The sequence below is a fragment of the Podarcis erhardii genome, assembly GCF_964252035.2.
Source record: "Podarcis erhardii genome assembly, chromosome: 16".
Lineage (NCBI taxonomy): Eukaryota > Metazoa > Chordata > Lepidosauria > Squamata > Lacertidae > Podarcis > Podarcis erhardii.
Window position 1 is genome coordinate 9,715,005 of NC_138514.1, and position 19,215 is coordinate 9,734,219.

The window sequence follows — 19,215 nt, forward strand, 5'->3', positions numbered from 1 at the left end:
TGAGTTGAATAGGATCCAAAATACAGCAGTCTGATTGGCCCTAGAACAATAGGATTCAGAATGCAGCAGTCTGATTGGTCCTAGAACAATAGGATTCAGAATGCAGCAGTCTGATTGGCCCTAGATAGAACCATAGAATTCAGAATGCAACAGTCTCATTGGTCCTGGAACAATAGGATCCAGAATGCAGCAGTCTGATTGGTCCACAGGAGCCACCCAATCCAGCTCCAGGTGAAAGTGAATCCGCAACCTGATTGGCCTACAGGTGAATCCCGGAATTAGCCAATCACATGGGGCCCATTGTGTAAATAATGTATATAAAGCAGACATCCTGGGGGAACTTCCATTCCTCCTCACCACTATGATCTGACTAAAGAGCATGGAATCCACTCTCGACTCTGAGTATATTTCAGGGGTAAGTGGCAATTTGCAAAGGGGAGGATATGTTTTCCCTCTTGCTCTGTGAGGCTGAGGTTTTGCTTCCCGGTGTTCCCCATCTCCAAACACCTTCCTTTAGCAACAGGCCCCCAGGGAAAAGGTCACAGACCTTCCAGGCTATTTCTAGCCGAGGCTGGAGGGAGAAAGCTCCCTAACACTATATTTAGCCATTAGGCCTTAGCCAGAAAGGAACATGTGCACTCTGGGTTGTCGCGAATGGCTGCCTGCAGCTGTCATTCTGCCCATTAAGGGGCACCGGTTGGCCGTGTGGGTTGAAGTGGGTGGATGGGGGAAGCCGTATAAATAGTGTGAACCTAGCCATTCTGGGGCGTGGGTGGCTCAGGGCAGGGTTTTGAGCTTGACTTTCTGAGTGCAGCCTTCTTTTTCCACCAGAGCAATGCCAACCCACCGGCTGGTGATCGTGAGGCACGGCGAGAGCACCTGGAACCAGGAGAACCGTTTCTGCGGCTGGTTTGACGCTGAGCTGAGCGACAAGGGGAAGGAGGAAGCCCAGCGGGGGGCCAAGGCTGTCAAGGATGCGGGCTACGAGTTTGACATCTGCTACACCTCGGTGCTGAAGAGGGCCATCCGCACCCTCTGGTACATCTTGGACGGCACTGACCAGATGTGGCTGCCCGTGATTCGCACCTGGCGCCTGAATGAGCGCCACTACGGGGGCCTGACGGGCCTCAACAAGGCCGAGACCGCAGCCAAGCATGGAGAAGAGCAGGTCAAGATCTGGAGGCGCTCCTATGACATCCCGCCACCCCCCATGGATGAAAAACACGATTACTATCAAATCATCAGCAAGGTCAGTGCTGGGTATGAAACTCTGGCGAGAGAGAGAGAGCGCATACCCTCCAACATTTCTCTGATGAAAATAGGGACGTCCTATTCAATAATTAATAATAATAATTAATAATAATAATAATAATAATATCCCGCCCATCTGATTGGGTTGCCCCAGCCACTCTGGGGGGCTTCCAACATATATAAAAACAGAATAAAACTTTAAACATTAAAAAAACTTCCCTTTACAGTGCTACCTTTTGATGTATTCCAAAGGTTGTACAGTGGTACCTCCGATTACATACGCTTCAGGTTACAGACTCCGTTAGCCCAGAAATAGTGCTTCAGGTTAAGAACTTTGCTTCAGGATGAGAACAGAAATCGTGATCCGGTGGCGCGGCGGCAGCAGGAGGCCCCATTAGCTAAAGTGGTGCTTCAGGTTAAGAACAGTTTCAGGTTAAGAACGGACCTCCAGAACGAATTAAGCACTTAACCCGAGGTACCACTGTATAGCTACTTATCTCCTTGGCTCGTGGGTCTCATAACTCCATACCCTCCCAATATTTCTCTGATGAAAATAGGGACGTCCTAAGGAAAAGTGGGACATTCCAGGATAAAATCAGAAACCGGGACAGCTTCTGCAAATCCAGGGCTGTCCCTGGAAAATAGCGAGACTTGGAAGATCTGAGAGAGCCAGTTTGGCATAGTGGTTAAGAGCATTCTGCAAGAATTTGGAAAACTCGGGTGCAAATCCCCATTCAGCCATGAAGCTCACTGGGCGATCTTGGGCCATCAGTCACTCTCTCCGAGCACAACCTACCTCTCAGGGTTGTTGTGAGAATAACATGGGGGGGAGGTGCATGTTACTCTGAGCTCCTTGCAGGAAAGGAGGGATATAAATGTAATAAGCAGATGGAGGGGAACTGTTTTGCTGCAGATAGTCCAAAACCCTTGAGGACATCACATACACAGCCCAACAAGACAACGACAAAAATCCACCAACAGCATACAAATCAATATGGCTAACCTGATCTGAAACACCCACCCACCCCACTCACACATGAAACAAAGACCACCACAGCCAGCCGCAAATGAATAACCACACCCTAGGCCAACCCCAACCTCTCTCACCACCAAAGGAACACAAGCGAACAGCAAAGAACCTGCACAAGCAACGCTGACACCAAACCCTACATATAGCAAGTGAAATAGAAACATCGCCACCCGACCCCACTCTCCCCCATCTTCCCCCCTCCACCTCTCTCCCCCTTTTCTTCCTAATGTCTCAACAAATGAAAATGATTTGTAAAAATGTTACATGGGGGGGGGGGAACATGAGAGAGAGACATTGCATACTTTTGTAAATCAACAAAATCTTTAATAAAAAAACCAACCCCCCCCCAAAAAAAACCATGGGGGTGCATGTTACTCTGAGCTCCTTGCAGGAAAGGTGGGATATAAATGTAATAAGCAGATGGAAAGGAACTGTTTTGCTGCAGATAGTCCAAAACCCTTGAGGACATGATGGGTGTTGATTTTTGCAGAGCAATGAAGGCAGAGCCCGTAACACAAGCTTGGGGGAAACTGTGGCCTTTCAGATGTTAGTGCACTACAGCTTCCATCATCTCTGAGAAATGACCAGACTGACTAGGGCTGATGGGAGCTGGAGTCCAGCAACATCTGGAGGGCCACAGGTTCTCTACACCTGCTGTGAGAGGCTAATGTTTTTTTTTTACTTGCCTGTTGCGATAGGAGAAAATTGCCTTGCATTTTACTCAACATGCAGAAATGGTACATAAAAGTCATCATCAACAGCATTGTCCTTTCATTTGTATAAAATAAAACTAGGCTCAAGGTGACACATACAATAGGGGGGAAATACATACTGTATTTTTCGCTCTATAAGACGCACCAGACCATAAGACGCACCTAGTTTTTGGAGGAGGAAAACAAGAAAAAAAATATTCTGAATCTCAGAAGCCAGAACAGCAAGAGGGATCGCTGCGCAGCAAAAGCAGCAATCCCTCTTGCTGTTCTGGCTTCTGGGATAGCTGTGCAGCCTGCATTCACTCCATAAGACGCACACACATTTCCCCTTACTTTTTAGGAGGGAAAAAGTGAGTCTTATAGAGCAAAAAATAGGGTAATTACAAATATAAACAATAAATAACGTGCATCAAAAAGTACACAACAAAATCGACAAGTTTCCACATAAACTATAAATCATAAGATATTAAAATGTAGCTACAAAAAATTAACATTAATAACAGGAAGAAAAACGCCCAAGAAAAATCCAAAAACAATACCCTCGCTGGTGACCAGTGAGATGGGGTTATGTTGCAAGAAAGGCTGACATGATGGCCTTTGTGGAACAGAAGGGGATCCTTTGGTTGGTGAGACGTCTTCTGTGGTTCTGCAGCTGAGATGTTCTGTCTGGCTAGGATACCCTTCCGGTAGCTTCAAGGTACAGGGTTTGGCTTCTGCAAAAATAGGGCCACTTGAGGAATGTGCCTGGATAAAACAGGGATCTCCCTGGCTGCTGTACTGAGCCCACGAAAGCTTCTTGAAGGTCTGAAAAGCAAGCCTGTCTGTGCTGCTGTCCCTTGTTTCTCTCCTGTCTGACCCCATTAGGACAAAGCAACTTTCCGCCAGCTTATGCGGTGAAAGACCCATTGTGTTACCCTTCCTTTCCCACTCGCCACACATCCTGCCAGTTTGCTGCTTCCACATATTTAATATACAAAGCTGCCTCCCACTGAACAAGGCTGTCTGCGGATCCAGTTTAGTGCTGTCTACTCTGACTAGCAGAGACTCTCCCTGGTCTCAGGCTGAAGGTATTTCCCATCTTGGAGATCCAGCCTCCTTGGTGGACTAGTCTACCCCTAGCACTCCTACTCTATGCAGGCAGTCCAGAGCTAGAGCGGCCCCAACATATGGCTGTCCAGCTTCAGCTTCCAGCCAGAAGGGCTCATCACCCCTCTAGGTCACTGGCACTGTCGTTGAACTACTGTTACTATTAGGAGCCCACCTTCCTGTAATCTAATCTTTTACACACACACACACACACACACACACACACACACACACACACACAAAATTAAGTTTTCTAAATTACATTTCAAAATACTCATTTACACAACCTTAAATCAATGACTTCCCTCCATCTCTTTCCGTGCTTCATTTTGCATACCATAGTAAAGCTAAAGGGACCCCTGACCATTAGGTCCAGTCGTGGCCGACTCTGGGGTTGTGGTGCTCATCTCGCTTTATTGGCCGAGGGAGCCAGAGTACAGCTTCCGGGTCACGTGGCCAGCATGACTAAGTCGCTTCTGGTGAACCAGAGCAGCACACGGAAACGCTGTTTACCTTCCCACCGGAGCGTTACCTATTTATCTACTTGCACTTTGACGTGCTTTCGAACTGCTAGGTTGGCAGGAGCAGGGACCGAGCAACAGGAGCTCACCCTGTCGCAGGGATTCGAACTGCCGACCTTCTGATCAGCAAGGCTCTCTGCTTTAACCCACAGCGCCACCCGCGTCCTTTTGCATACCATATATCCCTGCATAAAACCATTCAGTAATCTATTGTTACACCATCAAAACTTATTTACACTGTTGAAATTATCTTAATGCCACCCGCGTTTTTAAATATACAGTCTTCCCCCATATAATCAGTAAACATTTTCCAGTCTTCTTTAAACGTATGTTCTTCTTGTTCTTATGCTATATGTTAAATCTGCAAGCTGCGCCTATTCCATCAGTTTAAGTTGCCATTGTTTATGCTTTTCCAATGCACTTTGGTCCCATCTACACCATACATTTAAAGCACATGACTTCCCCCAAAGAAGTCTGCTGAGGGTGCTGGGAATTGTAGCTCCATGAGGGGTAAACTACTTTTCCCGTTGTTATTTGGGATAAGCCGAGTGCTGATGGGAGTTGGAGTCCATTCTGCTTTAATTCTGCAGGCTAGCCTTCAGCAAGATATCCCATGGAAAACCACCAGCAGTGATCTGAAAGGCTTTCTTCATCCCCCTCCAGCAGATCTGCTAACTTTATGACTATTAGGTTCTCCTTCCCAGTGGCATATCCCATTATTATTATTATTATTATTATTATTATTATTATTATATACCCAGAGGTCTCAGGGCAGTTCACAGAAAAGATCACAACATATATAATCAGAATAAAAGCAACAACCCAGTAACAAACACACACCGCAGAAAAGAGCCACATTTTAAAAGGGTATAGGATGTCAAACAGATCAAAGGCCTGGTTAAAAAGGAACGTTTTTGCCTGGCACCTAAAGGTGTATTATGAACTTCCCTGGGGAGAGCATTCCACAGACGGGGATCCACTGCAGAGAAGGTCCGTTCTTGTGTTGCCACCCTCCGGACCTCTCAAGGAGGAGGCACACGAAGGAGGGCCTCAGAAGATGATCTCAGGGTCCGGGTAGGTTCATATGGAAAGAGGCAGTTCTTGAGGTATTAATGAAGACCCTCCTGATGTTGAGGAGCCTTATATCCCAGACCTCTATAGCCTTTACTTTTAACTGGTCTGAGAGTCACCTCTGATAACTGGGAACTATATACTGGTTCTTTTGAAGGCTCCTAAAGCAGTTTAAAGAGAGAGCCATTGACAATGTAGTCAAGCCCAGAATTGTTATCCAGCCCTTTGCCAGATTTCTGAGCACCTAAAGTTGGGATGAACCACAATGGGCAGAGACTACAGGCTAACAAGAATGCTCTTTGTGCTCCTGCCAACCAGTTGGTCCACCTAAAAACTCCTGGGGTTGGGCCAGATCTCTTAAGCCTCTCCCCTCTAGTCCAGAATTTACCATTGTTTTCCCCACTGCACCATCCAGGCACGGCGCTATGCTGGTTTGAAGGCTGGGGATCTTCCTTCTTGTGAGAGCCTCAAGGACACCATTGCCCGTGCCCTGCCCTTCTGGAACGACGAGATTGCGCCCCAGATCAAAGCTGGCAAGAGGGTGCTTATTGCTGCCCATGGCAACAGCCTTCGGGGAATTGTCAAGCACTTGGAAGGTAAGGGGCTATCTTGCATCACCTATCAGCCTGCATCTCATGTATACCTGCGTTTTCCCATCTTCTCTATCTCATAACTTGCATAGGGCATTTTTGCTCAGTCAGTTGTGGGCAAAAGGCCACCTCCATTCATTTGGCTTTTAGCTTTTACATGAACATTGCAACTGATTGGGGTAGTGTACAGTATTTAAGCCTTGTGGGGGGAAAAGGTTCAGCTTTCTTTTTAAAAGTCAAGTTTTCAGTCCTCAGCTATAAATCTCAGGGGCCAGAGAAGGCTCTGAGCAGGATTTCCAGTTATTTGGGAAAGAGCTTTGGTAATCTGCAAAATTACCCACCCCCTACTTTGGCTGACCAGAGGGAGAAAAAGTTATGCAAAATTGCCATATTTTTTGCAAATTATAAAGGTATATCGTTTACACAGCTCTTGCTCTCACAGAATTTGAGTTAGCCTGGTGCTGAATTGTGGTCGTCGTCTTCTTTTTTTAAACAAATGTAAACCTGCCCTGGAGGCTGTGGTTTGGGCTTGAGCACATTATAAGCGTCATTATAAGGAAGCAGGGGATTCTGTGAAGGTGCTAAGAACATAGGAAACTGCCTTATACCGAGCTAGGCCATTGGTCCATATAGCTCAGTATTGTGGACACCGATTGGCCCTGGCTCTCCAGGGTTTCAGATCTCTGCCTGGAAATGAACTGAACTGAACTGAACTGCGGAACTTCCACATACAAGACAGGGGGTCGGTTTTCAGCTCCTCCGCTGCTGCAGTGCAAAATTGCCAACTCAGGTCCTAGCAGCGTTTTGCCCTTGCAGCTCCACAGTCCGATCTAGCAGGGATGCTTGTGGGGTATTTGTGAGGCCAGGGTACCAGAGAAGACGCCTGGGGCCATCATGAAAAGCCTGTATCGCTTTACAGGTGACCTTTAGTGGGGCAGAGTGCCAGCTCCCTGGCTTCTGAGCTATGTACTCTGTATCCTTCCCACTTTAACCTGCATGGTTTCAGTGCCTCCTTGAAAAAAAACCCAAACTCTCTCTGCCGGAAGCATTGCTGAGAAGCATGCAGCATCCTTTGCCAGTTTCATTGATTCAGAAGTGATGGTTCTGCACACATGATTTAGTATTTCAGGTTCAGCGGGCCTGGGTTGCTCCTGACCAATCCTATATCCTCAAGCAGCTGATAAAAAGAGCTCCGTGCTCTGTGACCCTGCAGCCTGCTTGAAGGTTGCGTTGCTATTTCCAGTCCGGAGTCGCGTTACAAGATTTGAGGTTGGCAGAGTTCATGTTCCCAGGCTTGGCTACTGCCATCTCCATCTCAGGCCCCGCTGGTAGCCTCATCGTCGAACATCTCTGCCCCGAGATTCTGTTTCCTTGACCTCTGTGAATGTGCACTGTCCCAAAAGGGCACGGGCATACCAAGGAGGCTGCTTACAATTCTAGAGGAAGAGCGGGCACCATATATTATAGGTCATGCAAGCTGGCACTAGCACCTTTGAGCTTTCCTGGTGTCCTCTGCTGGTAGCTGCTGAGACCGCTGGTTTGGGAAGCTTTGTATCTTAGGCATTTCCTTGGAGACAGCAATATGCTGCTTGTGTTGGCCGCAGAGAGTCAGTATGTTGCTTGGGGATGTTTCATTTTGAGCGCAGCACGGAACACATCTCGCTAGACAATTATCTGTGGATTTTTTTAAAAAAGAAAATTAAGCAACAGGGGTTACCGTATTTTTCGCTCTATAACACGCACCTGACCATAACACGCATGTAGTTTTTAGAAGAGGAAAATCCGTAGGCATGCCACCCAGTGGCGTAGCGTGGAGGGTGCAGGGGGGGCCGGCCGCACCGGGCGCAACATCTGGGGGTTAGGGTTAGGGGGCGCAAATCCACAGGTTAGGGGGTGCAAATTACTTGCCTTGCCCCGGGTGCTGACAACCCACGCTATGCCACTGATGCCACCCGTAGGCATTCCCTCCATAACAAGCACAGACATTTCCCCTTACTTTCTAGGAGGAAAAAAGTGAGTGTTATGGTGCAAAAAAATACGGTAATACTTTCCAGAGGAGCAGCTTTTTCAGGATGTTGCAGCAAAGATAACAAACAATCTGGGGTGGCTTTCATGCTAAACCATGCTCCAACACTACTACTACTACTACTGCTATTATTATTATTATTATTATTATTATTATTTCTTATTTATACCCCACCCATCTGGCTGGGGGAAACCAACAGAATATTCTGTTGGCAGCTCCCAACAGAATATTAAAACTACAATGAAGCAACAAACATTAAAAACTTCCCTAAACAGAGCTGCCTTCAGATGTCTTCTAAAAGTCAGATAGTTGTTTATTTCCTTGTCATCTGATGGGAGGGCATTCCACACGGCGGATGCCACTACCGAGAAGGCCCTCTGCCTGTTTCTCTGTAACCTCACTTCTCACGGTGAGGGAATCACCAGAAGGCCCTCGGAGCTGAATGATGGGGGTTGAGATGCTCCTTCAGGTATACTGGGCTGAGGCTGTTTAGGGCTTTAAGGGTCAGCACCAACACTTGGAATTGTGCTCAGAAACGTACTGGGAGCCAATGTAGGTCTTTCAGGACCGGTGTTCTGTGGTCACTGTGAGCAAACTTCAGGCTTCCATGCTTCCCCTCCCCTTTCCTCTTGGACGCTGCAAGGAGAAGACTAGAAACATGGTGACACAGAAGAACAGTTTCTGTGTGTCCAGACCAGGCATACTTTTTATGTTTGAGGACTGAGCTCTTTCACTGCAAATTTATTATTATTATTATTATTATTATTATTATTATTATTATTATTATTACCCCACCCATCTGGCTGGGTTTCCCCAGCCACTCTGGGCAGCTTCCAACAAAATATTAAAATACAATAGTCTATTAAACATTAAAAGCTTCCCTAAACAGGGCTGCCTGTTTAGGTTTTAGAGCCAAGCGCTGGCTCCTTTTGGCCCCTTCTAGCTCTCCCAGGCAGATGTATTGTCGCTTGAGCTGGGTGAGTGGCCGTCTGTATGTGTGGTTGTTAGGTTGCAAGACACTATCTCTGACAATCGCAGTGCTTTGACAATGCACAGAGGGCGACCATCTGACCTTGTCTGGTTCACCACATAGGTATGTCTGATGCGGCGATTATGGAGCTCAACCTCCCGACTGGGATTCCCATTGTGTATGAGTTAGATGACAACCTGAAACCTACGAAGCCCATGCAGTTCCTGGGTGATGAAGAGACCGTGCGAAAGGCCATGGAGGCTGTGGCAGCCCAGGGCAAAGTCAAAAAGTGAGAGGAAGCGAGAAGAGCCACTGGTGAAATAAACATTTGAAAACCCCACTTGCGTGAGTGTGAGATCTGTCAGCCTGAGAGTTCTGCCCAGCAAGAAGAGAGGGAAGAGTACAGTTGGTTTTGAAAATAGGAACATTCATTCCCTTAATTATGGCTGAATCCACAATAGGGCCTATTGGTGCTGTTGGGGCATTGCTCTTCCACAATCAGCTGGGTGCAGAATGAAAAGCATGTAATATAGTGCTATATTATCTAGAAATTACCCTTCCTCTTGACCAACATCCTTTTGTAGTGTGTATTCACAAGTAAGTTCTGTTTGCTGAAGCATTTAACCAAAGGCATTCTGCATCTAGGTCCTGCCTTCATTTTTGTTTGCTGTTTAGTGGGGCTGGAGGGATTCTTGATTCTTTGTCCCTTAATTAGCTATGGTACCTTCTGTTCCCCTGCCACTATGAATTGGATCTCATAGTTCTCAGCAGTAGAAAACATGCTTTGCAGGCAGAAAGTCCTGGGTTCAATTTCCAGCATCTGCAGACGGGGCTATGAAAGACTCCTGTCTGAAACGCTGGAAAGGTGCTGCCAGTCTATGTTGATAATGCCAAGATAGATTGGCAAATAATTTGACTGTGTATAAGGAGCCCTGCCTCACCACCTTCTTTTTCCCATGGACTTCTTTAGATTTTGAAATTGCACTCAGTAATTAGCTGTGAACAGCTCCTTCACTAAGGGCTTTATCCACATTTCCTCTTGTTCCATTGCTTTCCACCAGGGAAAACCACTCTTTAGTGCTCAATTGGAACAAAGGGCAACCCCCATTTTCTCCGACGTTTTCTCCGATTTAGCACTAAAGAGCAGGTTTTCCCTGGGAAAGGAGTGGGGCAAGGGGAAAACTTCTTGGACCCATGCTTTCTAGCCACAGGACAAGTGTGGACAAGCCCAAAGCATTTGATTTGGACTGGCTCTTTTGACCAAATCAGGCCACCTCCAGTTAGTGAGGCTTTGGAAACTAGGCATTCCAAGAACAATTATTGCTCTGGCATTTCAGTAGGTTGGAAACTTATTCCAGAGCGCCGCCACCTCAGAGGAATGCCTCTTTCTTTGCTGCCATTGTTTCCCCAGTTTAAATAGGTTGACAGTAATCATAGCTTTCTAGTGTGTTTGTCTGGTTGAATAATCACCTTAACGCACCAGCTTTTGTGAGTCACTGAAACAATGGCTGATAGATCCCTCAGAAAAGCTTATGTGGAAATTAATAATTCCACCCCCATTTGCAGCAGGAGTGTGGGTGGTGCTTTGCTTTGGTGGTTATAAGGTCATACTATATATACCCTGCTTGGTAAGGAATAAGAATGTGCCTCAGTAACTGAGGAAGCAGTCTTTCAGTATGTAAGTGAAGGGCCTTAATCCACCAGGGCTACTCCTTAAGAACAGAAGAAAAGTACATTTCAGAGCACAATTCAAAGTGTTGGTGCTGACCTTTAAAGCCCTAAATGGCCTCGGCCCAGTATACCTGAAGGAGCGTCTCCACCCCCATTGTTCTGCCCGGACACTGAGGTCCAGTGCCAAGGGCCTTCTGGCGGTTTCCTCACTGCGAGAAACCAAATTACAGGGAACCAGGCAGAGGGCCTTCTCGGTAGTGGCACCCGCCCTGTGGAACACCCTCCCACCAGATGTCAAAGAGAAGAACAACTACCAGACTTTTAGAAGACATCTGAAGGCAGCCCTGTTTAGGGCAGCTTTTTATGTTTAACAGACCACTGTACAGTGGTACTTCAGGTTAAGTACTTAATTCGTTCCGGAGGTCCGTTCTTAACCTGAAACTGTTCTTAACCTGAAGCACCACTTTAGCTAATGGGGCCTCCCACTGCTGCTGTGCCGCCAGAGCACAATTTCTGTTCTCATCCTGAAGCAAAGTTCTTAACCCGAGGTAATATTTCTGGGTTAGCAGAGTCTGTAACCTGAAGCATATGTAACCTGAAGCGTATGTAACCAGAGGTACTACTGTATTTTAATACTTTGTTGAAAGCCACCCAGAGTGGCTTGGGAAACCCAGCCAGATGAGCGGGGTATAAATATTATTATTATTATTATTATTATTATTATTATTATTACTACTACTACTATTATTATGGCTAGATCAGGCCAAAGGCTTATGCTAGTCCAGCATCCTTTTCTCATGCTGACCAGCCATATCCCTCTGGGAAGTCTGCAAGCTGGACCTGAGTGCAACAACACAAACTGCCCACTGATGCTCCTTAGCAACTGGTATTGCTAAGGAGTTATAACAATAATAACCGGCAGCCTGGAACAGCCTTATGAGACTACCTTTAAATCAAGCAAGGCTCAAGGGGAGCCGCTTCAATATTGGCTGAAATGGTCTCCAGTAATTGCTTGCAGCCCCATCGCAGTCCTTTTTCTATCCTCCTTGTCAAGCTTAAAGTGCAAATTCTTATCACTGGCCACACAGTTCTGTCCCTCCCTCCACCTGCTTTGCCTCCTACATCTTGAGTGCAGGGGTGGGGGGGATGTCAAGTCTGCGGGATCAACTTTATTCCCCCCACCCTGAAATACTAAGGACCACCAGCAGAAGCCAAGTGCAGAATAATGGCTTAGAAATGGGGCTAGATAAGGAAAAGGGCTCCTCTGAGTGCAGGGATTTGCTTTTAGTGTTTATTTTTATTTGTTCAACAAGATGGCCATGTCGTTTCATTAAAAAAACACCCAACAACTTCTAAGTGACTAACATAAAAATGGTATAAAACATTGATTGGAAATAACAATGAAAACAAGCTTCAGGATTATAAAATATAAGTAAAAATGAACAGCTTTTAAAAATAAATGCACATGCTAAAATTGCACATTTGGGTAGGCCTGCCTAAATAAAATAGGGTTGAAACCAACTAACATTTACTCAGAGCAGACCTGCTGAAATTAATGGTCTTAACGAAGACAATGTTTGCTCATTTCAGTGGATTTAGTCTGAGTAAAACTGAGTTGAACGCTATCCTATATCTATCCATTTCAATGGGCCTGCTCTGACTAGGACAAGCATTGGATAAAACCCATAGTGTTTAGCAGGTGTCAAAAATGACAACAAAGGGGCCTGCCTAATCTCAAACAGGCAGGGAGTTCCAGAGTTCCAGAGGAGAAGTGTTGCCACACTGAAAGATCAATTTGTCCCAGTTTTGTCACATGAAAAACCATTCTTGTTTTTGACCCCAAACTTTCTTCATTTCAGCTGCCAAACGGGATGGTCTGGGGGGAATTGTTGCTACTGTTAAACAATATGGAGTCAGCAGTTATTGGTAATCTACTGCAAATCCCCAGGGATTTTCCAGTAGATCTGGATCGATCTTTTTTCTGGAGGAGGGCTTGGTTGCCTACTGGCCAGTACTCTAAAGAAGAGCACACCTGGTTGGCAGGTAAGGGCATTCTGATGCCTAAAGCAGAGCAGCAAATTCGAACACACATAGTCCAGGTGGTTAGTACCACTGAACATGCACAGAAGTGGCGCCATCTTCTTTCGGGGACACTGAACATAATGTACACTGCTATGCTGCCTGCCTTGTCTTCCCACAGGGGTGAAAAATTCCCCACCCAAAGAACTGAAGCAGATCTGAAAGTGAATATTTGCTATGGAGCATTTTATGCACGCACCTGAAATATACTCAGAGTCGAGAGTGGATTTCATGCTCTTTATTCAGCTCATCGTGGTGAGGAGGAATGAAAGTCCCTCCAAAGTATCTGCTTTATATACTTTATTTACACAATGGGCTGCACGTGATTGGCTAATTCCGGAATTCTTCTGTAGGCCAATCAGGTTGTGGATTCACTTCCATCTGGAGCTGGATTGGGTGGCTCCTGCAGACCAATCATATGGCTGCATTGTTCTAGGACCAATCAGACTGCTGCATTTTGGATCCTATTGTTCTAGGACCAATCAGACTACTGCATTTTGGATCCTATTCAACTCAGTACATAACACATCCTTCCATGTTGGAAAAAACTAACAGGAAATGTTGGGGTGGGGGGAGGGCAGGAAGAGAAAGGAGCTGCTGCTGCAGCTGTCATTCCTCAGCGTCTGCTGTCTGAGGCAGCCTCCTCACTTTGCCTGATGGTAGAGCCGGCCCAGTATAGGGCAACATGTTTTTGCAGGTCCCACTTTAGTATGTTAGAAAGCTTTGGTTTTTAAAGCGATGGCTTTCCATTTTCTTAACCCAATACAGCAGATTAATTATTTCCCAGAATGTCCCATACTTTATGTAACCAGTCAGAAATGTGAAGCGTCTTTTTAAAATTCATGGCCCCAGCAAAACGCAAAATGCATGTTTTCTGCAGCAATTAATGAAGTAATACCCAACACCTTCACAAACCTATTCCCTAAAGGAGTTTCCCCCTGCAAGCCACATTTATCTCAGGAGGAAATGTTGCAAATGAAGCTTATTTGCATACCAGTGCTTCTTTTGCTTAATTTATTCTTTTTCTTCAGCTAACTGGAGAGAGATGAATTAGCCCTTGGGAATCCTTCTCAGGTCTTCATATGGTTTATGAGATTTTAACAGGTGTTGTTCTCATGTTTTTGAGCAGATGTTTATACCCATGAGGGCTAGGAACTTAGCTGTTTTAAAAAGGAGCCCCTGTGATTTCAGAAGACACAACTTTATACTCAAAATCTGTTTCTGTGCTGCTGCCCAATGGAATTTGGAGGGGGGGGGCAACAGTATGTGGAGCCAGGATCAACAGTAAGGTAAAGGTAAAGGGACCCCTGACCATTAGGTCCAGTCGTGGCCGACTCTGGGGTTGCGGCGCTCATGTCGCTTTACTGGCCGAGGGAGCCGGCGTACAGCTTCCGGGTCATGTGGCCAGCATGACTAAGCCGCTTCTGTTGAACCAGAGCAGCGCACGGAAACGCCGTTTACCTTCCCGCTGGAGTGGTACCCATTTATCTACTTGCACTTTGATGAGCTTTTGAACTGCTAGGTTGGCAGGAGCAGAGACCAAGCAACAGGAGCTCACCCTGTCGTGGGGATTCAAACCTTCTGATCAGCAAGCCCTAGGCTCTATGATTTAACCCACAGCGCCACCCGCGTCCCTTGGGATCAACAGTAAGGCAGGGTAAAAACCAATGATAGCCAGAGCTAATTAATCCTTTTGTCCCCACCTTCCTCCCTGCTGAATTATACAAACACTGGGACTAAGGAGGAGGAAGAGGCTTCCTGAGGACAAAATGAGCTTGGCTGGGATGTGCACCATTTGCACCAGCCTCCCCTGACTTGTATGGTCTTGTTTTTTTATTGGAGCAATTTGTTTTGAATCACTGTCAGGGGTGCCAACTTGAATAAAATATTGGGGGGGGCAGGTGTGTGGTGCACACGCATCATTCGAATTGCATTGTTGATTGACTTGGAGCAGGCATAGGCAAACTCCAGATGTTTTGGGACTACAATTCCCATCATCCATGACCACTGGTCCTGTTAGCTAGGGATGGTGGGAGTTGTAGTCCCAAAACATCTGGAGGGCTGAGTTTGCCTGTGCCTGACTTGGAGAGGGGCCCCTGAATACTTTATTGGGAGAGGGTGAAGACCCCTCAGTCCCTTGGAGTTGGCTCCTATGATCACTGTTGCTTTTTCCATGTTTCCTACTTCCCTGAGCAGTGAGCAGTCCAGGGAAAGCACTAAGCCAATGCCAGTACAGTGGTACCTCTGGTTAAGAACTTAATTCATTCCGGGGGTCCACTCTTAACCTAAAACTGTTCTTAATCTGAAGCACCACTTTAGCTAATGGGGCCTCCCGCTGCCGCTGTGCGATTTCTGTTCTCATCCTGAAGCAAAGTTCTTAACCCAAGGTACTATTTCTGGGTTAGCAGAGTCTGTAACTTGAAGCATCTGTAACCCGAGGTTCCACTGTAGTCTCCATAGGCTTTGGACTTCAACTCCCATCATTCCAGGCTAGCTGGGGCTGCTGGTTGTTGTAGTCCAAAACACCTGAAGTCCTCCAGGTTGGCTACCCCGAGTTCGAGTTGAGTAGCCTGTGTTCCTTCCACCAGGGAGGCCGAGGCAGATTTACACATGGTTCCCCGACAGTCGCTTGTCCAGACTCAGACCTGCTCAGCTTCAGACCACACACAAGCCAAGCACTGTGAACAAGCAGACTACCCAGGCAGATAGCATAGCCTCTAATATCCCAATGAGACACTGAAACCTAAGGTGCTTCATTAGCATTCAGTTCACAGCTCTACCCCACTCTTTTTTTGTTGCTGCACAAATTCCAGCTGTCAAAATCTCCTCATTGCCATCTCTCTCCTCCCCCAGCTCCACTGAGTATTAACATTCCAAAAACTCATTCCAGAGCCAAGGAGAAGCAATTATGTACTATTGTTGACCTTGCTCACATATCAAGTTGTCCGGGCTAAACTGTAGAGATTGAGCCTATTAATGCAGATCAAAGCAACCTTACTCACATTAGAACAGGGTCTGTAGCATCTTCTGTAACCTAGAACAGAGCTTCTCAAACTCTCTACCTACAGGGCCTGCTTGACAGGGCTGAAAGTTATTGAGGCCCGCCAGTCACAAAATGGATGTTCAGACCTGTCAAAAAAGGATGGCCAGTGGAGGCACAGATTGACATAATCATCCATCATGGTTTTCTACTGGTGATATTCCTTGCTGCCATTATTACTGGCTGTTCCTCATCACTGCTACCTGCCACCTGCTTGCCAGGTAGACAGTAAACGAGCAAGAAAGCAGCATCAGACCTGCTGGTCCTGTTTCTCACCATCACTGTTGTCTGGGCCAGGCCAGAGGCAGGTGAAACAAGCAAGCAGGTTGCAGTGGTGAAAAGAGGAAGCAGGTGCAAGAAGCTTTGCCTGTGGGTCTCCTAGTGGGTTGTGGAGCCTCAGCAGATACCCTGCCTCAATCCTAGGATGCCCTTTGCTTCTCCAATGATAATTTGCCCTGTCACAGTGGCACCTGTAGTTACAAACCTAATTCATTCTGGAGGTCTGTTCTTAATCTGAAACTGTTCTTAACTAGAGGTATGCTTTCACTAATGGGGCCTCTTGCTGCCACTGCACCGCCAGCACATGATTTCCGTTCTCATCCTGGGGCAAAGTTCTCAACTCGAGGTAACTCTTCCAGGTTAGCTGAGTTTGTAACCTGAAGCGTTTGTAACCTGAGGCATTTGTAACTCAAAGTACCACTGTACTTCCATTCCCCTGAATGCCTTAAAGGTAAAGGGACCACTGACCGTTAGGTCCAGTCGTGGCCGACTCTGGGGTTGTGGCGCTCATCTCGCTTTATGGGCCAAAGGAGCCGGCAAACAGCTTCTGGGTCATGTGACCAGCATGATTAAGCCGCTTCTGGTGAACCAGAGCAGCACACGGAAACGCCGTTTACCTTCCCGCCGGGGCGGTACCTATTTATGTATAATAATAATAATAATAATTTATTATTTATACCCCGCCCATCTGGCTGAGTTTCCCCAGCCACTCTGGGCGGCTCCCAATCAGTATTAAAAACAATACAGCATTACATATTAAAAACATCCCTGAACAGGGCTGCCTTAAGATGTCTTCTGAACGTCAGGTAATTCTTTATCTCTTTGACATCTGATGGGAGGGCGTTCCACAGGGCGGGCGCCACTACCGAGAAGGCCCTCTGTCTGGTTCCCTGTAGCCTCACTTCTCGCAATGAGGGAACCGCCAGAAGGCCCTCGGCGCTGGATCTCAGTGTCCGGGCTGAACGATGGGGCTGGAGACGCTCCTTCAGGTATACAGGACCGAGGCCGTTTAGGGCTTTAAAGGTCAGCACCAACACTTTGAATCGTGCTCGGAAACGTACTGGGAGCCGGAAATGTACTTGCACTTTGACGTGCTTTCAAACTGCTAGGTTGGCAGGAGCAGGGACTGAGCAACGGAGCTCACCCTGTCGTGGGGATTAGAACCACCAACCTTCTGATCGGCAATATTTTCCAGTTGTACCCAGTGAGAATGAACTGTGTACAGTTGCACAAATGTACTGCTGCCTAACATCAAACAGGGGTTTTCCCACCCTGCAACTGGAAACCAGAGAGGTCTGTATCCTTTACTGTACAATACAGGATCAAATTCCTACTGACTTCTAGACCCACTGACTCCTAGACTCCCTGAAAGCTAGCCATATCTATTAATTTAAAGGGGTCTCCTCTGAATTTGACTAGCATTGGATACTACCCATAATGCCACCAAAAATGCTTTGCAATGTCCCTTTAAGAAAATAAGGAGAGGGGCTTACCATCCCATTACTGGCAGACCTATTCCTCACCCCAGAAAGCCAGCAGGATGGATTCCTTCATGGTCAATTATCTGGAATTTTTGGATACTTTTTACTGGCTCTGAATGTGCAGAGCTGTTGGCGCTCCGTCAAGCACAAATTACTGGCAGAAGCACTCTCTAAAAGTAGCCATTTGGCACTGCAGGGAAAGGCAGCGGGAGAAGGACTCAGTGAGCACAGCATGATGGGGCTTCATTTATGATGCCTCTGAGTGGGAAGAAGCAGATCCCAGTAGGTATTCATTAAAGCCACAAGTTAGCAGCAAATCTGCTAGCATTTAATCTCTGTGCCAGCAGGTCACATGCTCATGAGAAGGATGGAGGGGAAGGGCAGCTGTGGCATTCAGCAAGGTGGATTTGTACAAGCTGTAGCACTTATTTCCCTCCTTCGTCCTGATGGAGAGGATTATTTAATAGTTCTCGCTCCACCTTCCCTAAGAAGAATATTTGAGATCTGTTCCCTACTACATGTGATCTTGAGGGTCCCCTGCTGTTGGTCAGAATAGACCACACTGGACCAAATTGGACCAACAAGCTGACATGGTACAAGGCATCTTCCAATATTCTTAATACAGTGGTACCTTGGGTTAAGAACTTAATTCGTTCTGGAAGTCCGTTCTTAACCTGAAACTGTTCTTAACCTGAGGTTCCGCTTTAGCTAATGGGGCCTCCCACTGCTGCCGGGCCACCGCAGCACAATTTCTGTTCTCATCCTGAAGCAAAGTTCTTAACCTGAGTACTATTTCTGGGTTAGCGGAGTTTGTAACCTGAAGTGTCTGTAACCCAAGGTAAGGTAAAGGTAAAGGGACCCCTGACCATTAGGTCCAGTCATGGCCAACTCTGGGGTTGTGGCGCTCATCTCGCTTTATTGGCCGAGGGAGCCGGATTACAGCTTCTGGGTCATGTGGCCAGCATGACTAAGCCGCTTCTGGTGAACCAGAGCAGCACATGGAAACACCGTTTACCTTCCCACAAGAGCGGTACCTATTTATCTACTTGCACTTTGATGTGCTTTCGAACTGCTAGGTGGGCAGGAGCCGGGACCGAGCAACGGGAGCTCACCCTGTCACTGGGATTCGAACCGCCGACCTTCTGACTGGCAAGTCCTAGGCTCTGTGGTTTAACCTACAGCGCCACCCACGTCCCTGTAACCCGAGGTACCAATGTACCAATAAATTTGCTGCTGGAGCTGCTCAGCACACCCTTTTTGTAGCACTGCGTTTGGCTCTTCCACCCTCTCACCCACACAGGCAGGGGCTGAACTGTCAAACATTTCTGACGCCCCCTTCCTACTGCGATGCCAGCAAGGCGCAGGATGAACGGATGACTCAGCCCACGTACCCTCTCTGCATGCAGC

General features: G+C 46.9%; 1 protein-coding gene across 1 annotated transcript; it reads left to right on the plus strand.

The window, feature by feature from the left end:
• Positions 1–756: 756 nt before the first annotated feature.
• On the plus strand, positions 757–9,598 carry PGAM2 (phosphoglycerate mutase 2). Its single transcript, XM_081843372.1, has 3 exons — positions 757–1,249; positions 6,088–6,268; positions 9,382–9,598. Exons 1-3 carry the CDS (start codon positions 836–838, stop codon positions 9,549–9,551), a joined length of 765 nt encoding a protein of 254 aa, XP_081699498.1. The 5' UTR covers positions 757–835; the 3' UTR covers positions 9,552–9,598.
• Positions 9,599–19,215: the final 9,617 nt, after the last annotated feature.